Source organism: Rhinocladiella mackenziei (genome assembly GCF_000835555.1).
Source record: "Rhinocladiella mackenziei CBS 650.93 unplaced genomic scaffold supercont1.4, whole genome shotgun sequence".
Classification (NCBI taxonomy): domain Eukaryota; kingdom Fungi; phylum Ascomycota; class Eurotiomycetes; order Chaetothyriales; family Herpotrichiellaceae; genus Rhinocladiella; species Rhinocladiella mackenziei.
The window spans coordinates 71,338-97,156 of record NW_013550601.1 but is presented as its reverse complement, the minus strand read 5'-3'; the positions used below and the strand labels follow the sequence as shown (position 1 = coordinate 97,156).

Below are 25,819 nucleotides of genomic sequence, written 5' to 3'. Positions count from 1 at the left end.
AAGCGGAGGGATCGTGGCGTCTTTCCGCTCTGGTTGAGGAGAGGGAGATGTCCGACAGCCTGCCCCTGTTCTGATGTGATTAGATCTTTCTAGGGTCTGGTACGTGACACTCGAATCATTCCGGTCCTTTTTCTATCCCCCGGTCTGTCGAAGTGTCGGGAAGTCTCGGAAACAAATCAGCAGGGTCAATACACTCACAGTCATGGCTGATTCTTCATTGAGGTCCCTGACCCTGCAACATTTTGGATCTTCCTGCAGAGGTTCGAATCGAGTTATACCAGCATCTTTTCAACGTAGCACAGTCATCCATCGAAGGGGACAATTCAGCTTCTCTTCATTGCCACTCCTCAATTTGTTCATGCGCATTTCCCTGGCATATACTGAATACCTGTCAACAGCTTCAATATGAAGTCATGCTTTACCAATTGCCAGCAGCAACAACTGGTTGACTTGCGGGAAGAGGTTTGACAATCAAAGATGACTGTTTTGTGGCCTGTCTTTGCTACCGTTGAGGCAAGTATGGTCAAGACACCCTCCACTTAAATCAATATTTCGAGCCTGCAATGGGAGTTCAACGAGGACTCAGCACAGTCTGGGAGGTCTGGCAACGGAAGCCTGGAGATTGTCCTCGACAACATCGGCCGGGGAAGAGGATCAGGAAGCCTATAGTGGACCGACTATTCGAATCACCAGTCGTCGTCGTCAAAGGTGGAAGCCATCCAGGCGAAAGTTTAGAAATTTTCAGTCCTGAACGAGATCACCATTCCCTTCTCATCCAGCGTGATACACTCACACACCCTTCACCGTAGTATCAAATGCCTCAACGGCCCTTGAATTGAAGCACTTTGTATTTGTTGTCGGAAGCCTGAGTCTGACGTTTGTCTCGGGAGGGGCGCACAGCCAATCAAGTCGAGCCTGGGCGGTTTCGACGCGCCGCGAAGTCACGTGGGCAGGGCTTTTTGATCGACCCGCGTCCGTTTCATTCCAGTTCAACGGCCGTCGTCTCGGTTTCTTAGTTACTTCTCTCCTGTAGTCAGTGCTTCTTGACCGATTTTCTCCCTTGCCGAAGGTGTCACTGAAAACAACTCCAACCTTGACCTTCTACGTCCACCGTTCGGGACAAACTTCATGTTACCTTCACCAAACTGAGGCCTGTGCTCCTCCAGGCTCGTTCCGCTCCCAGCATCGAGCCACTATGGAGCAAACGGTTCTTCTACTTCTTCGGGCAACAACCCAACCCGATACTGCCGCCATTAAGGATGCCGAGAAGGGTCTTCTCGGGCTTTATCCTCAACCTGAATTCCCCCTTGCCCTCCTGGCCGTCGCTACCCACAACGACATCGAGTCTGGATCCCGAAAAGCCGCCTTGACCACTCTTAAGAATTATGTCGCCACAACATGGTCCCCCCAGCTTGGTGAAACTTTTACTGGAACAGTATACTTGGATGACGAAGCCAAAGCTCGAGTACGCGATCAGGTGTACGCTATTTGCACAGCCGAAGGTGACCAGGCATCCAAGGACGCCACGATCCAAGCACTTGCAGCCAGTGTCGTCTGTAAGATTGCAAGCGTGGACTTCCCAGACGCCTGGCCATCCTTGTTCCCATCACTCCTCACCATCTTGAACACATCAAACAATGACGACCCAATCCATGGCGCTCTCAGAGTTCTTGCAGAATTGATTGACTCCGGACTGACGGAAGAACAATTCTTCGTGGTTGCACGGGATCTTGTCAATGCCTTGCAGCATGTCACCGTTGACAACCATCGTAGTTTGATCGTTCGAGCCATGGCTCTTAATGTCTTCCGAGGTTGTTTCGAGATGCTGGAAATGGTTATGGGAGACCATGGGGCTGCGGTGAAAGCATTTCTGGATGAATCTATGAAATACTGGATGCCGTTCTTCATGGAGACACTGAAAGAGCCGTTACCGTACTCAGGGAAATCCAGAATTGACCAGGATGATGGCCAATTACGAGGCCTTGTGGCATTGAAAGTTCAGGTTGTCAAAGTATGTATCTCCTTACCCTGACGAGGCGGCACTAGACTAATATTTGCATAATAGACTCTTGATAAACTCAGACAAGTCTATGTTCATGCCATCTCACCTCACGCAGTAGTGTTGTTCGAGATTGTCTGGGAAGAATTATCGAGGATCGCATCTCCCTATGCCGAACTATTCATCGAGGGTAATGCAGAAGGAAAGCTAGTTGACAGTGACAATCTCCCCTGCAGTCTTGACGCTTTGGTACTCGAAGAACTCGATTTTCTGCAAATCACCATCAGAGCTCCACCGGTTCGCTCGGAACTTTCAACTCAAATGAAGCAACTAGGCGACGCACCACATACGGTTTCCTGGTTACAAGAGCTCATCCGCGTGTTGGTGCTGTATGCGAGAATACCAAAGGAGGACCAAGAATTGTGGGAATTCGATGCCAATCTTTATCTGTGTGAAGCCATATCTCTCACTGCAAATTACACCCCAAGAGCTGCCTGCGCCGAATTGGCAGTACGAAGCCTCGGAGAGTGGTTGAAACAGATCCCGATTGTCGCCATGCTTCATTTCAACCAAAAGACGTTGTCGAGTGTAACATCTACCTGGAAAGAACGCGAGGCTCTCCTCTATCTTTTGAACCAATGTCTCAAAGATGTCGGCGAGATCTCTGGCAAACTCGAATCCGCCACAGCCTCGGCGGTACTCGCAGAGGTATCCGGCTCACTACAGGACTCACAAATTTTCCCCCGGGCTGCTGCACACCTTGTTTTGGGCTCCTTCTTCAAGATCGCAGGCGACGAATACGTTTCAGCCGGTGCCGCATCCTTTACTAGTGCCATTGACGCCTGCTCCACCGATTCCTCCGACGTTGTCAAAGTCGCCTGTCTAAGCATTATCCCTGACTACCTTGACGCACTACCGTCGAATGTGACACAACCAATGCACGGCGCAATCATCAACGTGATCGACGAGTTTCTTTCATCCCACGACTTAAGATACGACCTGGAGGATGCCGACGACGTCAAAGCGGTAATGATACAATCTCTTCGCGACACAATTCTTCTCGACACCAGAACTGTGACGGAGACCAAAGCCATCGACTTGTTCTTCACACTTGCTTCTAGTGGTGCCGCTAACTTCCAGCTTTTCGCCCAGCTGACTGAAGCGTTCGAAAACATTGTTTCCTCCGTTGTTGCACACGGCCAGGACAATTACATGCGTCTATGTGCGAAGACTCTTCCCTCACTCACGGGAGCCTTCGACGTCGCCAACTTAACTGAGGAATCGGCATTGGCAAACCTTGCCGCCGAACTCGTCTCTGCACTCGCAGAATTCGGCTCAGACCCTCTGCCGCCAGGCTTTGTCAACACGGTCATGCCAAAATTGCAGCGTGTGCTGATGGAAGCAACCGAAGCTGAAATTGTTCGACCAGCCACTGTCGCCGTCCAACACATGCTCAGCAAAGGCACCACGCAATTCCAAACCTGGATAGACCCCGAGGGCAAATCATCCATCGAAGTGACATTGACCATCATCAACCGACTGCTGAACTCTCCCGACGTCGATGAGAACGCAGCCCAAGAAGTTGGCGGCCTAGCCCTGTCGCTCGTGCACAAGTTTGGTGCCGACAAACTCGGCCCTTACCTGATGGACCTCCTGCGCGCCTTGGCCATTCGACTCGCCACCGCCGACCGCATCCAATTCATCCAGAGCCTATGCATGGTGTTCGTCGGCCTATCGCTCGACGCCCCCAAAGAAGTGATCGATTTCCTATCCGAAGTTAACATCAACGGCGCCAACGGTTTGACCGTGGTGCTGACCAAATGGCTCGAAAACTCAGTGCATTTTGCGGGTTTTGACGAAGTCCGCCAGAACGTCGTGGCCCTCTCCAAGATCTTCTCACTCCAAGACCCTCGCGTCCAATCCGTGACCGTCAAGGGCGATTTAATCGTCGACGCCAGCACCGACGGCCGCATCAAGACGCGATCCCAAGCCAAACTCAACCCGGACCGCTGGACCAGTGTCTCTGCAGACCTGAAGATTCTAAAGATCATGGTCGACGAGTTTGCGTCCGCTGCGACTTCGCAGTTCCCTAACTTGGCAGCCGCACAGGCCGCCGCGGAGGCACTGGAGGAAGAAGACCCCGAGGCCGAAGATGCCGGTGATTGGGAAGATGTTCAGACGGGAGGGGCTATTGATCTAGCCAGCGCGAGTGTGAGGGATGATTTGATGGCGCTGGCCGGCGAAGGTGGCGTAGGGGGAGATGGCGCTGGTCTTAGTCCGACCGGTTCGCGCGCCAGAGATGAGGAAACGGCCGAGTATCTTTTGCAGTGGTTCAAAGGGGAGGCGGAGAAGGAAGGGTTTGCATCCTTGTTCGATCAGCTAAGTGAAGAGGAAAAAGGGCGATTGCGTGAGTTGGTTGCCTAAAAAGGGAGTGGGGGAAAGGCATGAACTCAGTCACTACTTGTTTTCGTCTTAAACTGGCATTCGAATTGTGGGCTGGAAACAAAACCACGGCGTTGTCGATGTGCTTATAATCGTCCGAAGTGCAGGGAACAAGGAAATATCAAGCATCAAATATCAAACATCGAGGATGAAAAAGGCGTGTTATTTGACACGAGAGTGAGAATCCGAATCCGAATCCGAATGAGGAAAACTCATAGATGAAGCAGGAAGGCGAGGTTGAGATTGAAATTGAGACTATCCAGATCTAAGCCCATAGACGGATATGTCGTGTACGTTATTCAAATGGTATCATTCAGAGTGCTCTGCTCTATTAGCGAATCAGATCCCTTCCCAATATCTCTGAGGATGGAAGTTCTTTCTGGGTAGCACTTAGGACGTCAAAATATACTTGTGTACGTACCTAGGTACTGGTCATCGGGGATCCACTCCAGAGGCAGAACGCAGACTGTTATCATGAACGAATACAGAGAGAGCTGTTCATTTCTGTTGGGTTTATCATCCAGATAATATCAAGAGTCGTACAGCCACCTCGGAGTACAACACTACCCTCTCAGATCGCTCGTTCACCATCCTCCATAGTCTCGCGCATGAAAGTGTATGACATGATATATCGTGTCGTATCGTATCCCATCTCATCATCTTTGGGTCCCAGCACGAACATTCCTCTGCGCCCCAAACTTTTCATGCCATTTCCTCTTTTTCTGCGCTTTGGCATCAGCATCGGCACCATGTCTGGGTCCTTTCGCTACTGCTGCCGCCTTTGAAGCAGAACTCGTGAATGCCGTGTCAGGACCCGTTCTTGCTCCGAAGGCGTCAGTAATATCTAAATTGAATTTCAGCACATGCTTGCCTGTCTCGACGTTCCCAAGTTCGACGCCATCGACGGCCGCGACGAGGGCAGGAACATCACAGCCCTTCGCCCATGAGTCAGGGAGGATTTCTGTCCATCGAGTCAGGAACTCGTCGGGGGATATGCTCATGCTTGGAGAAGCGTCGTCGCGCAGAGTCTCGAGAAGCCAGATGCCAACGGCGTCTCGGAGTTCGGGTTCGTTCCACTTGGACGTCTGCTCGTCGCTGTCATACTCAAGATCTAGGATCAGTCCTAGATCCGTTTCGAGGTCGGTAACGCTTTCACCCTCAATGCAGGGGACCTTGGCCCTTTCAGTGAAGCGTCTAAGAATTGCCGTCGTGACAGCCACAAGCTCGTTCCCTCCGTCTTCGACATCTGCGAGTGCCCTCAGCGCACTTAGGACATCTTGCAGGTCTCTGACCTCTAAGTCTCTGACCCTGTCGACTTTGACCCCTGAAATCGCGCACTGCTGGATGAACGACTTCCAGCTCTGAAGCAGAACGGCTGCGCCGGGTATATATGCTGCCGACACCTGCAGCTCCTTATCCTGCGCTTGTCCTGGGACTAGGATCGTGAAGACGAATAATTTCCTCAGGACGGATGAAATAACGTTCGTAGGCGCGGGAATATCGCTGAAGACATCTCTCAGTGTCACTATAGGACCGGTCTCTGGCCGTAAACGTTCATCGTCGTTCCCACGATATAAAGGTACCATGCTGCGAATCCGTCGTTCGATTTCCGTCTCGTCTGATTTGACTTCGATGAGTTCGAGGATATTCTTGACTTGGGAAATGATCGTTATGTCGCCCCGTGAATCCCTATCTGCTTCAATATGCCCCGAGGCAGATGTTTCATAGCCTCTTGACTCTCCATTCATATTCAAATCCAAATCCATAGACACATCTCCATCATCATCCTTTTGTTGCTGTTGCTCATTGTTTTGCCTCCGCCTTTCTCGTTCTGTTTCTGTTCCTTTCTCTGATTCTGATATCCATTGTGTTCGTGTCCGTGTCTGCGTGATATAGACGCTATTACTCGTACTGACCTGCTTGACGGCCCAGGCTTTGTCGTCGCTGCACAGATGCAGATGTCCTTGCCCTTCCCCATACGGAGATGACGACGGAGTTTGTATTTGTAACCTTGAACCGGGATGTCCAGGAGACTCTAGAGCGGGTGCAGATTTGAATTGCAAGCGTAGTCTGTGATTCAAAAAGGGAGTTAATTGTCCATGCCAAATGCCTCCCCGCCAAAGCTGTGCCGAACAATCTCACCTCAATTCGCCCAGTTCCCGCTGCTTCTCAATCGAATCCGCCAATTCCAACGGCAATTCGAGCAATCGGAAACCCTGCTGCGGAAATGTCGCCGAGAAAGGTATGGAAGGGAATTGGGAGGCCTGCGACGACGAAGTCATGGTGGTTCAGGTCTGGTATTTCTAATTGGAGGTTATCTGATAATTGAACATAAGTCCATGCCTGAGAGGTGGGATGTGAATTATAATCTCCCATTGCGACACGGGGCCTGCGCCAAAGAATAAAAGGAACGCGTCTGGGCTGGGACGCGTTTTGATCGAACGACGTCAATTTCTAAGTTGTCAGACTTTACAAGACTGATTCTTACAATCAATTATTGACAAAAGAATGATACATGGAATAGCGGGAATTCTTTGAATTTTGCGTTAGAATAGTGGTACAACGCCATGCCATGCGTGTTTAGTGACGGCCATCTCAAAGAAGTGCAGTTCATTGCGATGCTTGATTTATCCTCCATCTTGCCTGCACTGAATCATTTCACCATGGTTCAAGCACAGTTCCTCCCATTCCCATACTAGTGTCTCATATCCACGGCCGGTCCCTCAACAAATCTGCTCCATAGCAGGCCGGGCTTGAGACTTTTTGGAATTCTTTTCTTTTGTGCATCAAAGAAACTCACCATTCCACTCCGAAAGTTGCCCGAAATGCTCAATCAACGCCATGTATCTGATGCATCATGCTGTTGAGGTGCTTGCTCGCGGTCTATTCCATATCCCATATTCCGTTTCCCCTAACTCACCAAGTGCTAGTAAATTCCATCATCGTCGTCCTTTTTTAGTCTTCTTGTTGCCGTAGCTCCGTGCAGCTCGCTTGGTTTCGTCTTCCATTTTAGGTGCCGCCACAATCTTCTCATTCTTGACATCTTCCTTACCCTGGGACTTCTTCTCGGATTCGTCTTGGTGAGTGTTAATTTTCTTCACAGTCTCTTTCTTTCGGTTGTCTTTTTGGGGTTGATCCTTCGGGTTGGGCTTGGAAGTACCATCTGCAAGGGCTTGTTTGTCACTTTCCCATTGAGAATCCACTTGTCGGAATTCCTCTTGGATCTTCTTCGCCACCTCTGCGTTTTCTTTCTCCCGCCTTTCTCTTTCGCGTTTCTCTGCTTCCATTTCTTCCATATGTCTGATGTCGTCCACGGATGGTTCGTAAAGATGCCAGACTGTATAATGTGGCAGACCGACCACTGAAAATTGCATGCGTTTGGCCATTTTGCCAAACCCTTCCGTCTCGGCATGTCTTTCGAAAGAGAATGCAGGGAAATGTACTCCAGCGCGGAACACTCGAGCTTTAGCAAGGATAGACACACCACCGACACCATCGAGCTCCATCTCAACATCCGGATTGCCGTAAGGATCACGAAGGTAGGCAAGATGAGGACGCCAGGTGGCATATTCGGCGTAACCTTCTACAATGACGGCGTCTTCATCCAAGGTCTCGGCAAGGGCAATTGCCGTTTCGGATTCCTGCCATGAATTTAGGTCGTATGGTTGTTCACCGCCGAGCCAGTCAGGAAGCGGGCGCCAGATATCTGGAAGGTTGGTCAATTCACCGTTGTTCTAGCCACCGCCACGATGGACTTACTTGGGACGATTATGTCTCGGTCATGCCTCATCAAATCCTCAATGATGGTGAAAGGACATGTTTCAACATCAGCGTCACGCCAATATACCCAACTATGATAAGGTCTCAAAGCGGCGCTGAGTAACCAATTTCTTGCCTGCGCCATGAGTTTTCTTCGGCCGGCCTGCGCAGCAAAACCATGTCTGCTTTCCACGTCTTGACCAACCGCTTGTCCAAAATCTTTATGAATGACGGAAATTTCTCCGTATGGTTGCGAAGGGTCTGGATCGGCTTGTTGTGCTTCGAGCATTTGCGAAAGCAATTCTTCGGTGTTGTCTTTCGAATCCGAAACCAGGAAGGCCAAATCAATAAGATGATGCGGGTAGGTAAAGTTTCGCAGGTGCGCAAAGAACATTGGCAGATGAGGTGCGGCGTCTCGTAAAGGAGTGCATAGCAAGACTCGTTCCTCTCTCTCCCATCCCACCGAAGTCCCTTGCACATCTTCAAGGTCATAGTACCGTAGTGTCTCAATGTCGAAATATTCTTCCGAAGGTGAGCTACTACTCGACAGAAGCGAAAGATTGGTGGCGGAGGGGAAAAATAACCAGACAGTGAGGGCCAGCGCCCCGATGGCGATCAGACCAAGACGGATGAGACGAGAACGGCTGTGAAGGGCTCTTCGTCGAGGTTCGAATTTGCGGCTGAAGGGGGGATCTGATTTTTCATCCTCGACTAGATCATGCATGCCCCAGATGTATTTACTCTCCAGGTCGGACCTGTCGGAATAGGGGTGATGGACATCATCGTCGCGTTTCTTGTTGACGGCATAGCCGTTGGTGAAGGCGTGATGCCTGTTCATCCCTCCAACCTCATCACCCCCCTCAGACTTTCTTGTTTGACTTGCACGACTCTTTGTCCCGCAGTAGTCTCACAGGTCGTGCTTCAATTAATCAACCGGTTGACAAGGAGGAATGACAATGGGGGTCTTATGACGTCGAAAGATTGAGGGAGTGAATGGACGTTGAGAAACGAGAAGAGGGAGAATGACTGTCGAAGGAGAGGACTGGCGTAGGTGCGACAGAGAATGGATCAGGATAGAGTTTGGCAGTCTGAGTGAGATGAAGACAGGATTGTCGTCCGCAGTTGTTGGAGAACGGACAAAAAGGTGAGATCGACAGGCACTCCGACAAGAGTCACACCAGGGCCTCCCCTTGAGTCCTGGGTCACTGTCACTGACAACTCGCGGCTCAGTTTGAATAAAGTAATCAGTCAGAGGAGAGGAGAGAACGCCGTCATAGTCAGTTGTCAGAAGCAGATGCCAGAGTCTGAACCTTCTTACGCAGTCACAGTCACAGCCACAAGCCGCCAAGTGTAGTCCATTTGAGGATGCGGTTCACGCCGCCCTGTTTCCCTTCCGGTTCTTACGGACTGAATCTAAAAGCGGCGCGACCAAAGATTTGATACATTCAGCCTTGTAAAAAACAAAACTCCTCATTGAATGTATCTCTCCTTTGCATGTTGTCGCTCAAGGCTGGTAGAATTATTTCAATTGTTTTGCGCCAGATCGATCTCAACACCCGAGCACCATGGAACGGGTAGCTCTTATCTCCTCCAGCAGGTTCTCCGCCAGAAGAACTAGATCAGCTCGCACTACCCCTTTGAATGACACTGTGGTCCATGAGCCCAGAGTATACCGCCCAACAGCGAAGTCGCCACCCCGCAAATCCTCGAAGTTCGGCAGTAGAAGTTCAAGTTCGCGATGCGGCGATTCACCGTGCTTGACCGAGAAAGGGGACATGGGGTTCTTCGTGAAACGTCAGCGCCAACGAGAATCGGTACGCCTGCCCGGTCTCAGGCCGCCACTGAGTCCTCAAGCATTTTGATAATTTGACTTGCCTCTACGGTTGGTTTCTTTCGCTGGACTCCGATGATTCTCAAGAGTGTCAAGGGACGCATCAGTGTCTTCAGAATGGATGTCTAGCTCAAGGGTGTAGTCACTGCCTCCATCATGACCAGAGTCAGCGCAGATATGCATCCTTCTTGAGCCATTGGCAAGCATGCTTCGTCGTCACGGGCTTTGTCACATGGTCCGTGAGTTATGAATGACATCTGCACTAGCATCCCTGGGCTCTACCGAATGGATGCAAAGCTGCTGCGTGTGCAACGACGAGTTTTTGGTGTTTGTGTGCTTCGGTGACAATCGAACTCAACGTGACCTGATCAGGCCTCGATACATCTGCGACCACTTTGACGTAATCGACGCCTTCCTTCAAACGATCTTGGACGAAATCGAACACCGTCCTGAGACTCGTTGACGAATGTCTCTTTCGGAATCGGCAAAGGAGCGCAATGCATACTCATTGGCGACTGAAGCAGCTTTTTGATGTTCTGGGGGGAGGATGGCAATTGGGGTTGAATTAACATGGGTAGCCTTGGATGCTCTTTGCTTACCTCAGCCAACAGCATGCGAAAGTAGAGATTCACATCAGGGTGAGAGAAATCACGTTCCATGGAGTCGAGACTGATTGTTTCGGGCTCCCCAGAGGTATATACAATCCTTCTTAGACGGCAGGGGGGTTTGCTGACTGGGGCTTTGGGCAGGACCAACATTTGGAGAACGGTAACAGATTCCCGCGCCGAGGACAGCCAAAGTCTTGCTCATCCTTCTTTCATCTCCCGTGTTTATTTTCGTATTAAGGACGCTTTATGTATACTATTCCATAGCACAGTTCGCATCTCATGCTCGTCTTTCTCTGCGTCTCATTTCATGTGATTTACATTCTGTTAAGCATCAACTTCATCTCCGTCCCTTCTAATCTCGAAAGACGGAAATAGATTCCAATTTGATCGGAAGCATTTGATTAGATCCGATGTATTCATCTCACAATCTTCAAGAAAGGAGAAAGGAGGCCGTGTTGGTCTCTGTTCTCTCACAACGAGTTGTCCGCACATGTGAAGACACCCTTGACGTTTCCTGCCTCGTAGTCAAGAATGATACTGTCGACGGAAGCCTGTGAAGTACAAGGACGTCAATGTGTCAGCCATGTCTACTTTAGTCCTCGGCAGGTCATATTCAAAATGAGGGAACACTTACATAGGTACCAACACCAAGGAAATAAATCCCCACAATGATGATGAAAATATTCATCAAGAACCCAATCCACCCACGAACACCACGTTTCTGGTAAAACTGGGGGCCCAGATCCGCGTTGCGCATGCGAAGATACGCAACGCCCCAAAAGATCCACCCGAAAAAGGAATCGAAAAGGCTACTCATAAGAGACAAGAGATCTGCAAAAAACGGAATGACTTCGGCGATTATAAAGGCGACGATCCAGGTGACAGCCAGTATCCCTGCCCACGAGACCCAGCCGACAACCGTATGGCTGGTTTTATGCTTCGTGCCGTCAAACACGCGGAAGAAGATGAACCGTGCAGACACCGAAGCGTACAGAACTCCCAGAAAAATGAGGGTGGGGACCATGAAGGAGAAGGAAACCTTTTTGTACACATCGTTGCCTAGACTGCCAAAAGCCGGGGCGGTGTTGTACTGAGTGCCGGTGTAACCGTAGACTTTTGTTGAAAAGCTCGAGTCAGCATTGGTTTGGAATTCGTGCCGAAACTTTCTTTGAATTAAAGCCAGTCTGAGGAAATCACTTACCAATACCACCCACCAAGCTGAAAAGGATAATCTCGCACATTGTGACGAGCCACAGAGCTTTCCTGAAATCATAGGGGTTCTTCATCTCGGCAATGAAACTGGGCAGTGTGATCTGGCCAATGAATGTGTAGCTGATGTTGAGGAAAGCGTTCATTCCGGAGACGAAGGTGGTGCCAGCGAGCGGGACGGCCAGCACCAGTGGCTCGCCGCCGATATTCTTTCCCGCCGCGTTGATGTGGTTCGGATCAGGGTTGTATCCGGCGGTGCCGTGTTTGCCTTCGGCGCCGGCGAAAGCAGCGGCGAGAATTACACTAATGAATGTGAAAAAGGCAGACAGTGCGGCGAGCTTGGAGAGCGCGTGGAATGTTCGTGGCATGGAGCACAGCCATGAAGCTACAGCACCAATGGCCGCAAAACCAACCGTGCAGATGCTGTGACCTAGAGTTTCTCAGTCACCGGGGGCTAAATTGTCGTCGACAGAAATACGTACCGCTCATGGTGTTCAAGTACCGCGAAATGACCAAGACATGGAGACCTTGAATGAATGTGTTGTTTAGCAGGAACATGACGGCGGTGAAGTACCAGGCCCATTTCGAATTCCAGAAGAGCATTTGTCCGATATCACAGACATCTTTGGTCTCGGGATGACGCAAACAAAATTCCCTGATCCGTCTCGATGAGAAAATCTTCTTGGGGACTGTTCGGTGCGGCGTGGTTGCTTACCAGACGACGAGAGAAGTATAGAGAACGAATGCCGCTTGAACTACAGTTAAGATGATACCAGGAACTAGGCCGAGAACAGAATACGAATAAGGGAACGACATGATGGCCAAACAGATGTACTCAGAGAAGAGTAACGCAGCCGTCTGATATGTAATGTTTTGTCAGCCTCATGCTCCAGACCTGGCGCTATTCAGGTCACCGTCGTACTGACCTTTTGCCAGGAACAAGTCCTATATTTGATGGCATCATTGGCCTCCATCTCGACCAATTTTCCATATTCATCTACCGAATCCGGGTCGATACCAGCCAACGAACCCGTTTTTGGCGGAGGACCAATCCGACTCATCTTGCGACCATGGACGGTGGTCGAGTTGCGTCGTTGTTCAATGTCGACATCTTGGCCGAGCTTGAAGGAATCAGGCTCGCCAAAGATTCCGTCTTTCTCGCGCACTTCCGTCATGGCGAATTGACGATTTTGACCAGGGTCGGTTGAGCTGGTGGATGAATTGCTCAACGCCACTTGACTGCGCGAATGGCCCGTACGAAACAGGCGTAAAACAAAGAATCGGGATCAAGAAGGATGACCGCCTTCATATGAGGTTGGAAGAAGCTCAATGTCGAGGAGCACAAAAGTTACGAGCGATTGCCTGGGAGGAGACGAGGGACAAGAAGCGAAAGAGAGAAATGACAGGGTTGGACAAGGCGGTAAGGGTTGCATTTAAAGAGAGCTTTGCTGAATGGCCAGTAGCTTCCGCTAAGATAGTGATGATGATGAGAGAGCAGAAGTAACGTCCCGAAGCCACGCGAGTGGGTTGCGGGCGTGTATGGTGTGGATCGAGGATGGCGATGGTGGAGAGTCAGGAGCATGGTGACGACAAGGCGCCCAGGGGATTGCGGGAAAAGGCTGCGATGATCCTTGACGGGCCGTGTGGGCTGAAGTGAATGAAGGTACAAACCTAGCCGGGTTCCTGGGGATCCAGGTAGTAGCCGGATGTATAAAGTTACCAAGCTGGGTGTAGTGTGACCGCGACAGTAATACGGAGTCGTAATGAGGTGCCTATGTGGTGGTCGTAAATTGATAGAGACGGTGGGGGAGGCGCCAGAGAGCGAAGAGGCGAACAGCAACTGGGTCCACACGGCTGGATATCTGCTTCAATAAGACCATTCACACCTAGGCACCACCATCTCCCGGGGTACATCCTGCAGCATTCGTTGCCACAGTGAAGAACATGTACCCCCAGAGTCCTCGCAACTTATGTCATGTTCCACCTTTTTTGCACCTGCTTCTGCATCACTAGTGGATCGCCCAGGCCCCAAGACTCAGCTAAGACTCCGCTAAGACTCCGCTAAATGGCTCTAACAAGACTAAAACTTTAGGGCCGAGGACCTATCAAACCTCTAGCAGAAGGCGTGATCCAGCACCTGGAGTACATAATACAGAACTTTTCCATTTGTGCAGCGTAATGAGAATTGGGTTTTCGCAGTAAAATCAAGTATTTTAGTCAGTGATCACATTGTGCAAAAGCCAATGCGCATAGAAGTACCTCAATGGGACGGATGAGCCTTCATTGGTTTGTGATGGCTAGCGCCTGTCAAGCTTATCAACAAGAGTTTCCCAAGACTATCTTAGAATTGCTTGCGCCCTCGCTTACATACGTTTGCAAGACCAGCATCCATTTCAAAGGCACTCCCAAAAAATCCATCCTTCCTCCCCTCCTCGGGCTCGCTATATATGATATGGCTTGATGAAACTGTTACTCCAATCAGAGAAACAGGCCCTGACAAAGTACCCATCACAACTTCTAATGACATTGTATGCTTCTCGGTATCTAACTGTGTCCTGCTTCTCCCGTCACTCCCTGGCTGCGGACGCGGAGAATAAGCGATGTTTTGAGTGGTTCGAGTGCCGGACTGGCAAAAATCCCGGGGCTATTCGTCTTGACTTTCTAAGACATATTATTCTTCCAGGCGTACCTGAATGAGCTGGCCGTCTTGCATATTGTACTCAACTTAAGCTCCGGATGCAATATTGAAAAATGGAGCAAATCCTTCATAAGAGGGCGATTGTCAACGTCAACAGTCAAAAGCCAAGCGATGATACCCCATATGAGCAGGACCAGTTCATGTTGCCACATTACGTCAAGGCGATCGATCATCTTCAGCCGCATTTCTTAACCGAGGATAAGTCATCTGTTCGCTTCGCTCCAATTACTCTCTAGCGTGGACGATGATGACGGGGAATTCTCCTCTTAAAGTCTTTGATAGACTGTGGAGTCTAGAGAAGGAATGTGTTGTTGTTCTATCTAAGAGAGAGCAAGACGAAAAGAAGGGCGCAAGTTGCCAAGCCAAACAGCCTCACGTGACGTTGCCAAGGCAAAAAGTCACGTGATTGGCCAACAGTCTTCTCGTGATTTGATCGACCATTGGATCGTTGAAGCATTTTCTAGGCTGCACATCCAAGCCGAGCTCTTCAAGCAGAATTATAAACATCCGTACTTCGTTCTGCAGGATTTTGTATCTGAGCTTCCATTCCCCGTCTTTCATTCCATCAACGAGGCCTGGAAACAAATAGAACGGTTGTTGAACAAAATATTAAACAGTGGCTTCAGCAACGAGTGTCAAGATCCCTATCTTTCGGGCACCCTTCTACGCTGCTTGAGCATCAGCAATACATTCAAGCAGAGCTTGCGCGGTGGTTCGACACAAACGAAGCGTCCAGGAAAGACTGCAAGGCCAAGAATCTGATGAATTTGCTTGCGAGCTGCTGGACACATATCACACCATGGCAAATATCATGGCTGACGTTTGCTTGTGGCCAAACGACGGATCGATATACGACTGGTACACGAACTAATTCATTTTCCTGGTGGGCCAATTGACAAATATATGGAAGATCAGGTCGTCGTGTTCTCAAGTCCAGGCTCTGCCGGGACCTAGCCTGAACATATCCAGATCCGTGGTCGATATTGGCTGGATTCCTGATACAGCCGATGGCTTCCTACTTTCCGGAAAGATGACTGAGGGACGGGAATCACAGGCCAAAGGACGTCTAACCCCAAAATGAAAACTTAGTCGCCACATATTCGAAGTCCGCACTGGGATTGCCACAAGGTAATGCATTGATGACTGACAGGTCGTGTGACTGCTGTAGGCTATTCTCAGCTTTTCTTCTCCGCTCATGCATGATTTAAATATTGTGAGCGCTGAGCGCAATCGCAGTATGACTGGGATTTGATTCCGTGCAGGTCCGGATTGGGAATGTTGGGGGTATACTGTATACAGACCGCACTGAACACGGATGTTTATTTTGTCCTCTTCCACCAACAACGTGGTGTAGGTTTCATACGGAAGAGCAGAACACTAGATGATTATTGTCACAGCGCCCAGTCATACGCAGCATATAAGCCATCCTGCTTCTCAACCCACACATTAGATATGATGACATCTAGGATTTTGGGTCAACAATTCTCATTTCCGTCCGATTTCGGGGACGTTATTACACTAATCTTGGTACTCTTTCCACTTGGTCATCCGTTCCTGCAGGTTGATAACTTGACCATCAACAACAAAAGTTCCATCGCCCCGGTGATGTATTGTTTGATGCCCCTGAAGTTCAGGAGTAAGCCATGCCTTAACAGCTTCGAGGATGAACATGTTGAATTTTGAGACCATCCGAATGTCTGCGACTCGGCACTCAATGTTGGCTTGACATTCACTGACTAGAGGTGCTCCAACCTCACTGCCCGAGACGGCCGATAACCCAAATTTTTCAAACTTGTCTACGACTGCACCCGAACAGTTGCCAATATCAACAACGGTATTGGCCAGCTGAACTGTGGGGATGGCAATGACACATTCTTTAGTAGCGCGTAAGGCGTTGAAACTATGATCCCAAGGCCCTACGATGACAGCAAGGAGAGGCGGTTCGTGCTGGACGGCCATGTGGAAGCCGACAGTCATAATATTAGTTGTGCCATCTTTCCCTCTAGTTGTTAATAGCACAACGGGACCAGGTTCCAGCAAGCGATGGACCTTGTTGATAGCGTATTCCTCCATGGATGAATCCTATTTGCATCAGCCAAGAAAGTTTTGGCAGTGATTTGCCAGCACGTCGGCATGTCCTGCCCAAGAGAAGGAAGGATTCTTACAAGAGGAGGAAGTATGTGTTCTGTATAATCGTTCCTATCAAGTGTCTAAATAGACAATGTCGTCGTGTTGATGGAAGCCGAGTAATTGTCACGGCAGAAAATTTCAAGTGCCGTAATCGAGAATTCATGCCAAGGAAATAAATATCAAGGCGTTGCCTATGCGAGCTGGGGGGTAGGCGATCAAACCGTAACAAAAGTGCATGGGGATGCAATCACACGTCCGCATTCTCATCATTCTCCAGCATCTTTGTGTAATCTTCCACAGATGCAAATGTCGGCAAGTTCTTCAGCTTCATCCCGTTCTTCGTCTTGGTCTTCTTCTTGGTATCATTCTTGCCCTTCTTGACCGAAGCTTGCTCATCTGCCCGGTCGAATCCGGCAAAGTCGGACGCCTCGTCATCTGTTTCCATCAAATTGTCTTCATCATCGTCGTCGTCGTCATCAAATATCCCCTCCTCGACATCCACGTCTTCCGAATCCAGCTCAGAAAGATCCAGATCATCCTCGCTCTCTTCTTCGCCCTCGAGATCTGGAGCACTATCCATCATAGCCTTCCATACTTCATCTTCATCATCAGCTGACTCGTCATCTTCGCCTCTGCGTTTCTGTTTGACCTTCGTCTTCTTGGCCGCTGCGTTCCCAAGGCTGGAGAAGTACTGGTGGAAGAAAACATCCTCCGCCGCAACTTCCTCGCTCTTCTGAGACTTGAATGCTTCACTGTTCACGGGTAACCTTCGTTGACCACCTGAAGTGCCGCCGATGAGCACATTTTGAGTGTCACTCGCTGCCATGGGTTGCATAATCGACGACCCTCGCAATCCAGACGAAGATGACTTCGGATTGCGATAGACGAATCGGTCTAAGAAATGGCTTAGTGTGTGCAGGCTCAGATCTGGTTTTCCGGGCAATTTGGCCTGACGCAAAACGTGATCGGCACTGACAGACGCCGAAGGGTGGAAATGCGCCAGAAATGGAAGAAGCTCCCACACACAGCTGTTGTCTGCATTGGCATACTCTGGAGCACGTTTGTGGCCATCGTACACGTTACCAGCCGGCTTTTCAATGGTAGCAGGATCGGTCACGTCAGCATCTTCATCCACGTCTCGAAATACTTCTTCCTCGTCCTCGTGGTCTTCAGGCTGGTCGATCAGTCCTGCGAGTGATGGAAACGAAGACTCCAGATCTTGAATGAGGAAACAAGCCCCACAGATAAAGGGGGGTTCGTGCAGCGACAGGATCTGCACCAATCTCTTCACGAATGCCTTGACTCGTTTGACGTTCAAATCGGCTTTCAGTGCTCGATGCAGCAAGTTCAAATACATTTGTTGTTTAGAGGCAATGATCAACCGTGGATCCAGCATCGACTCGTACAACACGCGATAGAACCGGTCATTCGACGCCTTGTGAGTTGTAGACAGCTGTTGGATCAACGACATCGCTTGGATGCTCGTGTTAAAATTCGATGAGTGAGTGACTTTGAACAATGTTCCCAAATGGTCGGTAAAGCTCGATCCGCTTGGGCCCACATAGGGATATGCACGATTGACCCCCGTCAAAATGGCTGATATTAGCTTCTCCCTCAATTCTTCTGTCTGGGTTCGTCCTACAACTTGGGGTTTCTTCTTCCCACGTCTTCGACGAGGTGGTTTCTGGCCGTCCACAATTTTGGGGGATGGCATGCTGGTGGCTTTCAACAGGCCCGTGAACATCCCGAAATATATGTCCAGCAACTTGGCAGCCACATCTTCTTCTTTGCTGCTCAATGCGGTCTGATTCAGCGTCACCACCGCGTAATACTGACCGTGCATGCTCTGTCCTGGTCTGAAAATGAAATCTGTCTCGATCGCAGACACCACCACCATTTTCATCGCCGGATGCCGTATCAACAACTGCATCAGTAAATATGATGCTTGTGAAGCAATCTTGTTCACCGGGTCTCCCAGTTTATTTATCAGCAGCCGTAGCAGATTGGATTCTTGTTCGGGTCTTTCCTTTAACAGCTCGAAAACGTAGCTGACAGCCCTTCCTTTGGAAAATTCAATCTCGTCATTACACCAGACTTCCAGAATCTTTAGGACTTCAAAGTATTGTTCTTTCAGCCAACTCTCGAATGCCCAACACACCAGGTGGCTCTGCTCGAGCCCGCGAGGTAGCTTATGTCCCCTCTTCCACGTTTTCATTTGGCCCAATAGATATGGCAGTGCCGGTTGGGCCGGGAAAGCATAAAGTTTCCTTGATTCTGGAAGTAGAGAGCCTTGGGCGAAAAGATCTTTGAGGGCTCGGAGCACGTCAACCGCCTGTGACCGGCTTCGTTTTCGAGCAAGCCCAATAAGAGTCTCCAGTGCTCGCAAATTGTGTAAGGGGGAGTCTTGGACAGCGAGTGTGAGGGCTGAGATCCGGTCAGATAGCGTACCTGAAGCAATGATCGTGTTGTAGAAGGACTGAGCAGACGACGACTGCTGTGAGTCCTTAAATCTTTGATTCTCCTCATCAAGTAGGGACTTCGCATACTCTCGGATTTGATCGAGGGAGTCCTTTGAGACGACATTTTTCGGTGGTGTCTCTGTATCCACAGCGGGCTCGGAAATATTGAACCAGTCTGGTTTCGGGTCGCAAATGAATCGAACTTTCTTCCCTCTTTGGAATTTGTTCAAAGACTGGTCTTTCTCCTGGGACAACGGCGTTCTTTCTTGGGCAGGAACAAGGCGAGAATCATTCTCATCGTCGTCGTCGTCGTTAGAAGGACTTGATATATCCAGATCCTCGTCTAGCTCACCCCGAGCGAGGGCGATCTCTCTCAAAATATTCGTCATTCCCTTGTCTAGTCCCTCGAAATCAGTCTGAGAGAAATGAGAATCCTTGGGAGTTTTGTTTGTCGTCCCTTCCAGTTCTGATTCAGAATCTGCATCTGCAAGGAATTCCAAGTCCTCAGCAGTACCACCCAGAGCTTGTGCTTCTCTTTTGAATACGTATTGTTCCTCCTCATCTCCTTCGAGGCTCTCTCGCCGTATGGAATTCTTCTCATCATGATTCAGGACCTTTCCACTTCGATCACGCTTTTTCCCTCGCCCTGATACGACGTTGTGGGCTTTTTCCTTCTTCTCATGTTGGGGCAGCAGATGCGTCTTGCGATCCTTCATCTTGTCTGCAAGAGTTTCCGGGTTCGAGATCTGAAACCGCGTTTGGATCTCATTGCGGAGGTTGTCGACCGACTTGCTCTTAGACTCAATTGTCGACTTGGGGAGTTCATTGGTGGGAACCCCCGACCCTTTGGCCGAAGAGCGCTGCGGATGGGATTTCGTCTTTGGCATGAGGATATTTGGTGAAGTTCGGCGCCAGTCCAGAGTGGATGAAGAAGATCCCCCCAAAAAGTTCTGGAAAATTAAACATTTCGGTCCGGATTTAACTCCGCCAAGACAAGTTTTATATCCGTAGTCCTTTTGCTGCGTAGGCACTCGTATCCAGTACCAACCCTGCGCTGGTGGACCAACAGCAATATTAGGTACCTAGTACCAAAATATGGGCTAGTTACTGGACCTGGTACTCCGTATAAAACTCCTTCTAGGGCACTTGCAGGCGAAGCAGTATGTGGTGTGGGAGTATCTTCGCTTCCAATACCTAAGTTATAAGAGGTATTCGATAACGGGACTTCGCAGACTCTCAAATCACCCGCTTCGACATTAAACTCTATCTTGCTATGTTCACCAAACCAGCGTGGTAGATTGGTGAGAAGATCATGCGTGTCAACAGCCCGTCTCGACTCTATGAATACCGAAAGCCATCGTCATCTCTACTCTCGTCCTGAAATCAAGTGCAACGATTACCCTTTCCACGGCGCTGTGCGGCTCTACCTTCGATCATGTCTGAGAACACTCAAAGAAGCAACACAAACATTCCAACTCCAAGAAGGGCGATTAGTGTGCAGGATGTCATCGTGGAACTCCCCAGCACGACGTTATTACTGGCTCCGTTCGTGCTGGAAGCGCTAGCACTTGCTGCAGACGCACTGGCACTGGACGAAGGATTAGGACTTGCCGATGGCGTAGCTCCGTCCTCAGTTTCATTCTGTTTAGCAATGTCACCGACAAGGGTCGCATTTGCGATTGCAGGCTGGGCAATAACGCCGTTGTTTGGATAGACCGAGCAGTCGGCCATAGGATCAAGCGGACAGTCTGGAGCAACACAAATGGATTGGAGCTGAGGGCCGGCAGAGGCGGGAATGACGGCCGCAGGAGGCGAGCAGCGATGAGTGAAGGTCATATCGAGGGCCGTGAGGGTGAAGTTGACGTCAGCCTCCTCAAAACCTACAGACGCGACTGCAAGGCCAATCTGTTGGTTGAAGAAACCTGCTTCATATTTGTCCGAGTCCATGAACCTGATGTCCATGAGCCATTTCCAAGGTGGAAGGGGAAGATTGCATTCTTACTTATGAACCTCGAACATGCTTGCACGTCCCTCATATTTGGGGAACACGTCATTTCCCTGTTGAGAGCAGCCATAGAATTCGCCAAAATATTGGTACACGTGGGTTAGAAGCCGGCTGTAGATCGACCAGTCAGCACGGGCAACTTCGATCTGATCGAATATGAGGTCACTCACTATTGATTAGATGAATTCCCAAAAGCAGGTATATTTTGCAATAGAGCATCAGCACCTCCACCGTCAAGGAAGTTCTTGGCGACGCCCGTGTCTCCTCCGTCGTTGGTAGAGTAATACCCACCAGTGAAGTATGGAAGAAGGTTGACCTGATGTCCTTCAAATGTGGCCGGTGCAGCAACCCCCATCACCTGGACTCCGACGTTGGGAGTGGTATAGTTTCCGAGAATAAAAGTGTGGGTGATCTTCAACATAAGTTCATACTGGCTCTCAGGGGAGTTCTCTCTGCCAGTGACGATGGGAGTGTAGTAATCGCAGATGGTGGTGTCGTTGGGACGAAGGGCAGAGGCAACGCCCGCTGTTGCAAGGAAAAAGAGTGTTTTGCCAAACATGCTGGTTCACAGAAGAGAGACAGGTCCGAATCTCAAGGAGTATATTTCGGAGAAGAGACTGAAGAAGGTCGTGGTTGGGAAGAAAAATCGAGTAGAACCTCGACAATTCAGCAACTTAAATGCCAGCGACTGGCCGGGGCCCGTGTGCTTGCTGGCTGCCGGCCATAAGAGGCAACAGAACACGATTGAAAAAGATATCCAAGAACACCGGATCGTTAGAGAGATCTGCATAGCGCACCCCGGAGTAGATATTTGCATCGGCATAGATCGCATGAATCCAATTTCAGCTCGTGGAAAGCTTCCAAAAGCGGGAATGAGTCCAGAAACCCCCTTGCCCCCGGGTTGGCAACGTGAGCCATGTTGCCAATCAAGATTGGGTTATTACCAAGCGAAGAATAGTCAACCTAAATATTTATAAGGGGTTACACTTGGTCGTTTGAAAAAGAGAATTGCAGAGATGTGATGACCGGCTCGCGCAATGTCAACCAGATTAGAAAGGTCGTGAAGTTGCGGCTTTGCAAACACCCAATCAAATGTGGCTGCCCCTTAGCTGACCGATTCACGCAGCCTCCTATTCGCTACAATTAAGACTGCAGGGTGATGCAGGTTGATGCAGGAACCGGGGCCGTCAGTGGACAAGAGGAAAACGCGAGGAAGAGCACCGTAAGGATGGAAGGATTTGTTAATCAAAATGCGCTGGGGTGTGGAAGGCCATATTCAGCCCAGCATCAGCTGCTTGTACCCTGTACCTCAGCAGCCTCGGTGAAGCAATCTACCTCAAGCGCAATATCAAAAGTCGCGAGCGGGCTGTGTCGCACTTTTTTTTTATCTGCGTATTGCAACCACCTGACACGCTGACAAATTCAAGATCGAATCATTTCGACCAGTGATTGCTTGCAGATCAGTGTTTGCAGTTATTGGTCTATCTAGATTGAGATCACATTGTGGCGGCCGGATGTACCTTCGTTTTTGACAACCTATCTTTATGAAGCATAATGTCCTAGCCCGAGCTCCTACAAGGGGCACATGTTGTCTCGCTAAAGGGCGCCGCGGCTTCGTTCGGCAATCCCATGCTGACTGCAGACAACGCATCTCCGATTTCTGGATACCGACTGTTAATCTGCAGAAGCAAGATGCTCCTCTTGACGCGACCCAGCTCCTTGTACGAGCTGGCTATTTTCGACAAGCATATGCTGGCATATTTCACATGCTACCACTCGGACTTCGTGTTCAGGAGAAATTAGAACGACTCATCGACAAGCATATGAGATCTATCAAAGCTTCCAAGGTTTCTTTGTCTTCTATTTCTTCGCAGGCATTATGGCAAAAATCTGGCCGTTTCAAACCTGGTGCCGAATTTTTCGCGTTGAAGGATCGGAAGGACTCAGAGTGGCTTCTGGCGCCTACACATGAAGAAGAAATCACGACTTTGCTGCTCGATCATGTTCACACTCGCCAGCAACTGCCTCTACGGCTGTATCAAATCGGCCGGAAATATCGTGACGAGAAAAGGCCACGCGGCGGTCTCCTTCGAGGCCGAGAATTTCTCATGAAAGATCTCTACACTTTTGACGCAACAATCGAAGAGGCACACACGACCTATAATGAAATCCGAGGTGCATACCGCAGTTTTCTCGATGAACTCAAAATCAACTATGTTGAAGCTCGAGCCGAGTCGGGCGATATGGGAGGAAGACTCAGCCACGAGTATCACTTCCCGAATACTGCAGGAGAAGACACTGTCATTACCTGTTCTGACTGCGATTATGCCAGAAATGAAGAATTTGTCTCGCAAAAATCGTATCCACCGCAGCGCATCGAGGACATTCCGGAATACGAAGCTTCCGAAGCCGTTCATTCCAACCGATTTCTTCAAGAAGACTTCCTGAGTACAGACGGCCGTGATCTCGTCCGTGCTCTAGCACCACAATACCCTGATGCACCTTCGGCGGGTAACATGAATGACCGGCCACTTAACTCTTATGCTATTAAAGCGGCGCTTCGGGGTGTGCTGGAAGTCGACTCCGGCAGAGAAGACCCTTTGACATATTTCAAGGAATGGATGGCCCTTCCTACCCCTGAAAATGTTTCGAACCAATCAATATTCTATCTCCTCGACTCACGTGTGGAATTGAAAGCCATAAGAGGTTTCATCGCTGATGATATGAAATCCTTTTCCCACAAAGGTGTCGATTTCTTCGTCATCAGAGCACCACGGGACGACGCGAATGGAATCAATCTCCTCAAACATCAAGCAGGCGACCCGTGCCCTGAATGCTCTACCGGCAAACTCAGACTGGAAAAAGCCATCGAAGTCGGCCATACCTTCCATCTAGGGACCCGATATAGCTTGCCTTTTAACCTCTCTATCCGGCCCGATGTTGGCAAGGATTCGGCGCCGGTCCAGATGGGTTGTCATGGAATTGGCGTGTCTCGACTAGTTGCGGCCGTTGCATCATGTCTGGCAGACGAATCTGGGCTGAACTGGCCAAGAGCAATTGCGCCTTTCGAAACCATCATTATCGTACAAAAATCGCAGAGGGAGAAAATTCAAGCTGCAGTGCAGATCTATGACGACCTATCTAGCTCCAAGTTCGGCGCCGTCGATGCCCTCCTCGATGATCGACAAGACCAGGGACTCGGATGGAAGTTGAAAGATGCTGACATGATTGGGTATCCTGTCATTGTGGTTATAGGTAAAGCGTTTGATCAGGGAAAGGTCGAAGTACAGTGTCGAAGACTGGGGATCAAGCAGGACGTCGAGATCGGTGGCGTAGTGGAATGCGTACATGGATTGCTCGAGCAGCTTTGACTCTGTTTGAGTGTGTTCTGTATATTTGTAGATATCCCACTCGCGGAATGTATGAATAGTAATTGGCGTGCGTCCTACAAGCTGTTTGCTAGCACTACAGCCTGGTTCACCGTCTGCCCCACCTGCGCAGTCTGCATTATATAAAAAAAGTCGTCCAACCCTCGCCTCAATTTAGCTTCAGCACTTTCAACGCCAATCCAACTTTTCAACACCCAGACTTGCCTTCGTCTTAACCATACATTCTCTCTACCCATCAATTTCAGTTTTCGGTCTCCAACCATGTCCCAACAGCCCCCAAATCCAATCGACATCTCTACGCTCTCCGTCCAACAACTCTCAGCCCTTCAATCGCGCCTGTCCCAGGAACTCGAGCACCTGAGTGCATCATACCAGCGGCTGCGAGCTGCTCAGTCCAGATTTAAAGATTGCATACGCAGCATCCAGGACGGCGTGCAGGGAAAGAGTGGAGGTATGTACCTCTCAATTCCATGAAATGCATGTCGTGTGCCATTCGGGCTCTCTTAGGTTTAGTCTCGGAAGCACAGAACAAGACAAACCAGATACATGCACTAACAGTCCTTTCTTATCTACAGACACGCCTCTTCTCATCCCGTTGACAACATCCCTCTACGTCCCGGGCACACTCGCCGCGTCTTCGTCTTCGTCTTCCAAACCAACCGTCCTCGTCGATGTCGGGACCGGATTCTACGTTGAAAAGTTCCCCTCGGATGGTATCAAATTCTACACAGAAAAAGTGGAGGATCTCGCCAAAAACTTGTCGGAGATCGAGAAGGTAGTGGGTGGGAAGAATGAGAATCTGCGTGTTATCGAAGATGGTGAGTTCAACAACACTGACACCCAGAAGAAAAGAGAGAGATGCTGTAGGCATATTTTTTTTTTTTTTTTTTTTGGTAAGGAGAGAAGGGGCTGACCATGATATGTCTCGATAGTCTTGAGGCAGAAAATGCTCTCGGAACAGGCTGGGAGTTCGAGAACGGGTCAGGCTCCGACACAGATGCAAGCGGGAGCGGGCTAAGGTTGAGGTTTGCGGAGTTGATCAAAAAGTAGGTTTTACAAGGACGCAGGCTACGCTGCTTTTTGAGTGGGCTTGTTCGGACTCGGTTAGAGAAAGAGAACATGAAAGGAATTGGCGAAGCTCATGGCCGCTTTGCTGTTCAAACAATGATATGTGGGAGAATCAAATCCGGCCTCCTTTTGTCAAGCTCGGATTGATCTACTCAATCAATGAGTCAATGGATGGCAAGAATACCACTGGAGATATCTCCACACACACACACCTGTCTTTAT

The 25,819-nt window shown here is 49.7% G+C and overlaps 9 protein-coding genes across 9 annotated transcripts; 3 read left to right on the top strand and 6 right to left on the bottom strand.

The window, feature by feature from the left end:
* Nucleotides 1-1,195: 1,195 nt before the first annotated feature.
* Z518_05171 (uncharacterized protein) lies at nt 1,196-4,423 on the top strand (the record flags this gene model as incomplete). The annotated part of the gene is made up of 2 exons (XM_013415986.1): nt 1,196-2,011; nt 2,066-4,423. 2 exons carry the CDS (start codon nt 1,196-1,198, stop codon nt 4,421-4,423), a joined length of 3,174 nt encoding a protein of 1,057 aa, XP_013271440.1.
* Nucleotides 4,424-5,097: 674 nt separating this feature from the next.
* On the bottom strand, nt 5,098-6,723 carry Z518_05170 (uncharacterized protein; the record flags this gene model as incomplete). The annotated part of the gene is made up of 2 exons (XM_013415985.1): nt 5,098-6,511; nt 6,584-6,723. 2 exons carry the CDS (start codon nt 6,721-6,723, stop codon nt 5,098-5,100), a joined length of 1,554 nt encoding a protein of 517 aa, XP_013271439.1.
* Nucleotides 6,724-7,380: 657 nt separating this feature from the next.
* Nucleotides 7,381-9,038, bottom strand: Z518_05169 (uncharacterized protein; the record flags this gene model as incomplete). Its single annotated transcript, XM_013415984.1, has 2 exons — nt 7,381-8,147; nt 8,201-9,038. 2 exons carry the CDS (start codon nt 9,036-9,038, stop codon nt 7,381-7,383), a joined length of 1,605 nt encoding a protein of 534 aa, XP_013271438.1.
* Nucleotides 9,039-11,109: 2,071 nt separating this feature from the next.
* On the bottom strand, nt 11,110-13,023 carry Z518_05168 (uncharacterized protein; the record flags this gene model as incomplete). Its single annotated transcript, XM_013415983.1, has 6 exons — nt 11,110-11,190; nt 11,274-11,752; nt 11,841-12,278; nt 12,331-12,503; nt 12,564-12,706; nt 12,775-13,023. 6 exons carry the CDS (start codon nt 13,021-13,023, stop codon nt 11,110-11,112), a joined length of 1,563 nt encoding a protein of 520 aa, XP_013271437.1.
* Nucleotides 13,024-16,064: 3,041 nt separating this feature from the next.
* Z518_05167 (uncharacterized protein) lies at nt 16,065-16,619 on the bottom strand (the record flags this gene model as incomplete). The annotated part of the gene is made up of 1 exon (XM_013415982.1): nt 16,065-16,619. One exon carries the CDS (start codon nt 16,617-16,619, stop codon nt 16,065-16,067), a length of 555 nt encoding a protein of 184 aa, XP_013271436.1.
* Nucleotides 16,620-16,923: 304 nt separating this feature from the next.
* Z518_05166 (uncharacterized protein) lies at nt 16,924-20,022 on the bottom strand (the record flags this gene model as incomplete). Its single annotated transcript, XM_013415981.1, has 1 exon — nt 16,924-20,022. One exon carries the CDS (start codon nt 20,020-20,022, stop codon nt 16,924-16,926), a length of 3,099 nt encoding a protein of 1,032 aa, XP_013271435.1.
* Nucleotides 20,023-20,584: 562 nt separating this feature from the next.
* On the bottom strand, nt 20,585-21,699 carry Z518_05165 (uncharacterized protein; the record flags this gene model as incomplete). The annotated part of the gene is made up of 3 exons (XM_013415980.1): nt 20,585-21,086; nt 21,138-21,251; nt 21,311-21,699. The coding sequence occupies 3 exons, from the start codon at nt 21,697-21,699 to the stop codon at nt 20,585-20,587; spliced, it is 1,005 nt and encodes a 334-aa protein (XP_013271434.1).
* Nucleotides 21,700-22,684: 985 nt separating this feature from the next.
* On the top strand, nt 22,685-24,511 carry Z518_05164 (proline-tRNA ligase; the record flags this gene model as incomplete). Its single annotated transcript, XM_013415979.1, has 1 exon — nt 22,685-24,511. The coding sequence occupies one exon, from the start codon at nt 22,685-22,687 to the stop codon at nt 24,509-24,511; it is 1,827 nt and encodes a 608-aa protein (XP_013271433.1).
* A 279-nt stretch (nt 24,512-24,790) lies between these two features.
* On the top strand, nt 24,791-25,547 carry Z518_05163 (prefoldin, alpha subunit; the record flags this gene model as incomplete). Its single annotated transcript, XM_013415978.1, has 3 exons — nt 24,791-24,980; nt 25,105-25,347; nt 25,462-25,547. The coding sequence occupies 3 exons, from the start codon at nt 24,791-24,793 to the stop codon at nt 25,545-25,547; spliced, it is 519 nt and encodes a 172-aa protein (XP_013271432.1).
* Nucleotides 25,548-25,819: the final 272 nt, after the last annotated feature.